This window comes from Pteropus alecto, unplaced genomic scaffold, assembly GCF_000325575.1.
Source record: "Pteropus alecto unplaced genomic scaffold, ASM32557v1 scaffold215, whole genome shotgun sequence".
NCBI classification, from domain to species: Eukaryota; Metazoa; Chordata; class Mammalia; order Chiroptera; family Pteropodidae; genus Pteropus; species Pteropus alecto.
In genome coordinates, this window is record NW_006436287.1 from 340,242 (window position 1) to 344,025 (window position 3,784).

Genomic DNA, 3,784 nt, shown 5'->3' on the forward strand with positions numbered 1-3,784 from the left:
GAGGGAATCCCAGCCCCTAGGGAAAGGGGAACTAGAAGAGACACCAAGTTAGGAAGGTCAGGCACCCAGGGCCAGCGGGGAGGGCCTAGGATGGAAAGGAGGCAAAGAAGAAGGGGCCTCTGCTTTTGCCACTAACTGGAAAAGAAGGCAGAGGGGGCTGCCCCTACCCCCAGTCATAGGCCGAGGTAACTACCTTCTCCCCTGCAGAGTGACACCCTGTCTCCCCTTCCCCACGGGCTAGCAGAGGGGGTGGGGCAGGAGTGGCAGCAAGGGCCTACAGGGATCCAGGATCTTCCACACTCAGGGCAGGGAGGGGGGAGGACAGCCACCTGAGAACCCAGAGCTTCCTTCCTCTCCATGGGGAGACCGAAGCAGTGCAATCAACTCTCACATCCAAAAGTCACCCCTTTTCTCCCAGGGCAGCAGAATGCCCTTACTGCCCCTCCCCCAACCCCCAGGGAAAGTGGGCAGTTCTCTCCCAGGGAGGGGAGTTCAGGCCAGGCTGGGGGTGGGGCTCCAGAGGCCTAGGCCTGGCCCTGGCACCCGGCAGAGGAAATTCCAGGCTGTAACTCCAGGCTGCTGCTTTCAGGGCCACCCATCCAAGTAACATGCAGCACCTCAGGAGCTCTAGTGCTATAGCCTTCTTCCTTCCCCTGACCCCTCAGCTCCTAGCTACTTGGCTACTTTGCTCTCCAACTAGCTCTGGCCCCAGCTCTGGTACCTAGAGAACAGGACCTAGGGGAGCTTGGCACTCCCTGGATGAGCTTCTACCAGCCCCCTCCTGGCCCTTTAGCCAGGCAGAGCCTCCTTTCCCCAGATCCCTGGGGGGCAGCCTTCACAGTGTGGCTATGGGTGGCCAGCTGTTGGGGCTGGCAGGCTGGGGCACAGATGCCAAGCTAGAACAGCTAGGCGCTCAACAGGTTGAGCCAGTCCCTAGAACAGCCAGCCCCACCCCAAGGAGAGCGGGCCTGGCAGAGGCTCCCTGCCCGCGGCACCCAGCCTGTACCCGCTTGGCTCCCACGGCTGCCCACTTTCCCACGCTGCCATCCCCCAGGTCAACACCAGGGCAGTGCCCAAGGCTCCTGGCACAAGGAAGGGATACCATTTCCCCATGACCCCTGGGTGCCCAGGCTCTTGGGGTACCTCACTACAAACAATCAAGAAGTCCCAGGAAGAGTAAACATGGCATCAGGGCAACAAGAACCCCCAAGTGCTCCCCACCTCCTTTCAGGCTTCTTCCGGTCCTGGAAAGACTGGACACTCAGACACCTTGGCTCTCAGCAGCTGCTCTGCCTTGCCATTGCCCCCAGGCATTGGGACAAAATTTCAGCCTGTGGCACCAGAGGCAGTATAGGGGTGCCCCCAGCTCCTGTCTTAGACTCCCTGAAGGAGGGGCTGCAGAACTAGGTGACTGTGGGCTCCCTACACTCCTGCTAGAGCTGCTGATGCCTGTAACTCTGGTCCTTTTCTTACACCCCACTCCTGGGCTCCATGGAGCTCCATCCCAGCCACACCCCCCACAGGCAAGCAGCCCCCCACCCTTTGCAGGCATCTCCTTTAATCTAAAGCAGGTGCCAGGCATTCCAGACCTTGCTGAATAGACACTGACTGCCACCCACTAGGCTTCTGCCCAGAAGGCTACTCCTGCCTGTTCATGAAAGTTGAGTCCCCAGCCCAGGGCTCCTGCTTAACCCAGATATCCAAAAGATGGGAGGCAGGAACTATCCAAACAGTGTCATAGGTGCCCAATATGTCCAATAAGCAAGTTCACTATGTTCCACATTACCACTGTTGTGCTAGTCCCAGATTTCTGTGGACCACCGATCCTTCTCTAGGATTCTGTATTCTCTTCCCACCTTAACCTTCAACCCCATTAATTATAGCCTCTTTTTGAGCCTCCATATGGACCTCCAGAAACCCAATTCCAACCATGAGGCCCCTGATACCCAAAGCACAAGAGTTACTCTGGATCCAAGATTCTACCCCTCACCAGCACCCTTTCTAACATTATCCCTACCCCGCCCCAATTAGGAGCAACGCAGGTAAGCAGAGAATTCTAGAGGGAGGTGGTCAGAAGGCTGGCCTTCAGGCCTGGTTCTACTCCAAGGCCAAGGAGCCTGATCACCTGGGGGAGGCAACACTTTCTTTCCTGGCACCAGACCCCTCCCCCCACCCCTTACCTTCCTTGTCATCCGCACCCTTTCCTGAGGCTTCAATCAGCAGGCACCTCAGAGCTGACACCAGGAAGACATGGCCTGAACATGCTCTTCCCCTGGAGCCACGAAATCGTGGTCCTAAGCCTGAGAAGGCAGCCAAGCCTGTACTGGGGGGCAGCAGAGGAGCCAGGCAGCCTTGGCCCAGAAGTGGCTGCTCCCTGGAAAGGCTGAGGAGAGGGGAGAACGAAGGGAGTGGAAACCCACCCACCTCCCCTGGAGGTCTCATTTGGAGAGCTGCCTAGAGGCATCAGTGGAGTTACAGCAGGTAGTGGAAAGACAGCTTTCCTAGGTAAGATTAGGAAAGCAAGGCCAAAGATCAAAGGGGCCTTCAAGCCCCTTTCCCAGGGCTCAATCACATGCCCAGCTCACCTCTCCCAGAGCTACACTTCCTCCCTGCAGCGGAGGCCCCCCACCCAGACACAGACACACACCCCAAGCAGCAGACAAGACAGAAAGAGGGAGGAGGCGGTGTCAGAAAAACCCGGAAGGAAGGAAGCTGGACAGACAGACAGAAGCTGATCCTGGCTTTACTGTTCCAGAGAGACACCCTCCAGATTCCCAGACTGTGAGGGACACTCTCCTTCTCAGTTCCCAAAAGGGAGATAGGGAGAGTAGACCTCAGTCTCTGCTGAAACCAAATTCCAGCGGCCTTGGGATAGAACAGACACCAGCCAAGAAAGAAGCCCTAAACCTCACTTCTCTTTCCCCATATTCCTCCCCCAAAGGCTTCTTTGGACCAAGGCAGGGGCACCTTTTCTTAGCAGTGCAGGGCCACCTCCAAGGAATTGTGTGTCTGCTTCACCCCCAGCCAAGCCCACATCATTAAGAATCTTTGACAAGGGAGACTCCTCCAGTCACAGCTCCTGCTGCTCCTAGGCAGTGTTTGGGGGCAGAGGGTGACCCCAGCAATTGCTACTCCTAATGTACCTCCTTCTGGAGGTTCCCATAAACCAGGTGTGGGGTGCTGGAGTGCTGAGACCCAAAGGGGTTGGTGAGCCAGGGAGGGGGACTACATCTCCCAGAAGCCCCCAGGGCAGGGTTACTGCTCCAGCTGGCCCAAGGCCGGCCTTGTTCTCTGCGCTAGGGTGGCAGGGTCCCCCATCTGCCCCTATGCCCTCCCCACTGTGCTCTGGGGCTGCCAACATGATTAAGATCCCAAGAGTAATCTCCAGTAACCATGGGGGCGCCCCCACCACTTAAACAGCTCGGGGGTGCGTACCAGAGGGCAAGAGATAATCGGACTGTGTTCTCCCCATTTCGAACTGGATCTCCCTCCTCGCGCCTCTTCTGGCTTGGCGTGACTTTCGCCCTCAGCCCCAGCCCACCCCTCACCTCGCGCGAGTCGGGGGTCCTCACGCCAGGCCGGAGCTGGACGCCATGACCAGGTAAGAGTCGGTGGGTAGATTGGGGTCCTCCCGCTCGCCAGTTGGAGGTGCAGAGGGGGGCGGGCGGGCGGTGATCTTTTGATCCTGGATGCCTTGATCTCAATACCAGCCTGGCCCGGGAGAGGGTATCCGGGGGTTGCTGGGTGCCTGGGTTCCTGCCTTCCAACCGCGGAGCATGGTCGT

At 58.2% G+C, this 3,784-nt stretch overlaps 2 protein-coding genes across 11 annotated transcripts in view; one reads left to right on the forward strand and one right to left on the reverse strand.

The window, feature by feature from the left end:
• Positions 1-3,778, reverse strand: part of BCL9L (B cell CLL/lymphoma 9 like) — a 28,661-nt gene extending 24,883 nt beyond the window's left edge. For 3 of the 6 annotated variants that reach the window (XM_006912584.2, XM_015589939.1, XM_006912582.2), the window contains exon 1: positions 3,549-3,778. Coding sequence is in view for 1 of the 6 variants with exons in the window: in XM_025047315.1 (XP_024903083.1) it covers positions 2,181-2,192 (12 nt within the window). In the remaining 5 variants the exon portion in view is untranslated. The other 3 variants (XM_006912581.3, XM_015589938.2, XM_025047315.1) reach the window with 3 other exon arrangements.
• The window catches only part of UPK2 (uroplakin 2), a 22,345-nt gene continuing 22,028 nt past the window's right edge, over positions 3,468-3,784 (forward strand). For 4 of the 5 annotated variants that reach the window (XR_003046539.1, XR_003046542.1, XR_003046541.1 and 1 more), the window contains exon 1: positions 3,468-3,601. The gene's annotated coding sequence lies outside the window, so the exon portion shown is untranslated. The remainder of the gene's footprint in view (positions 3,602-3,784) is intronic. The other variant, XR_003046543.1, reaches the window with a different exon arrangement.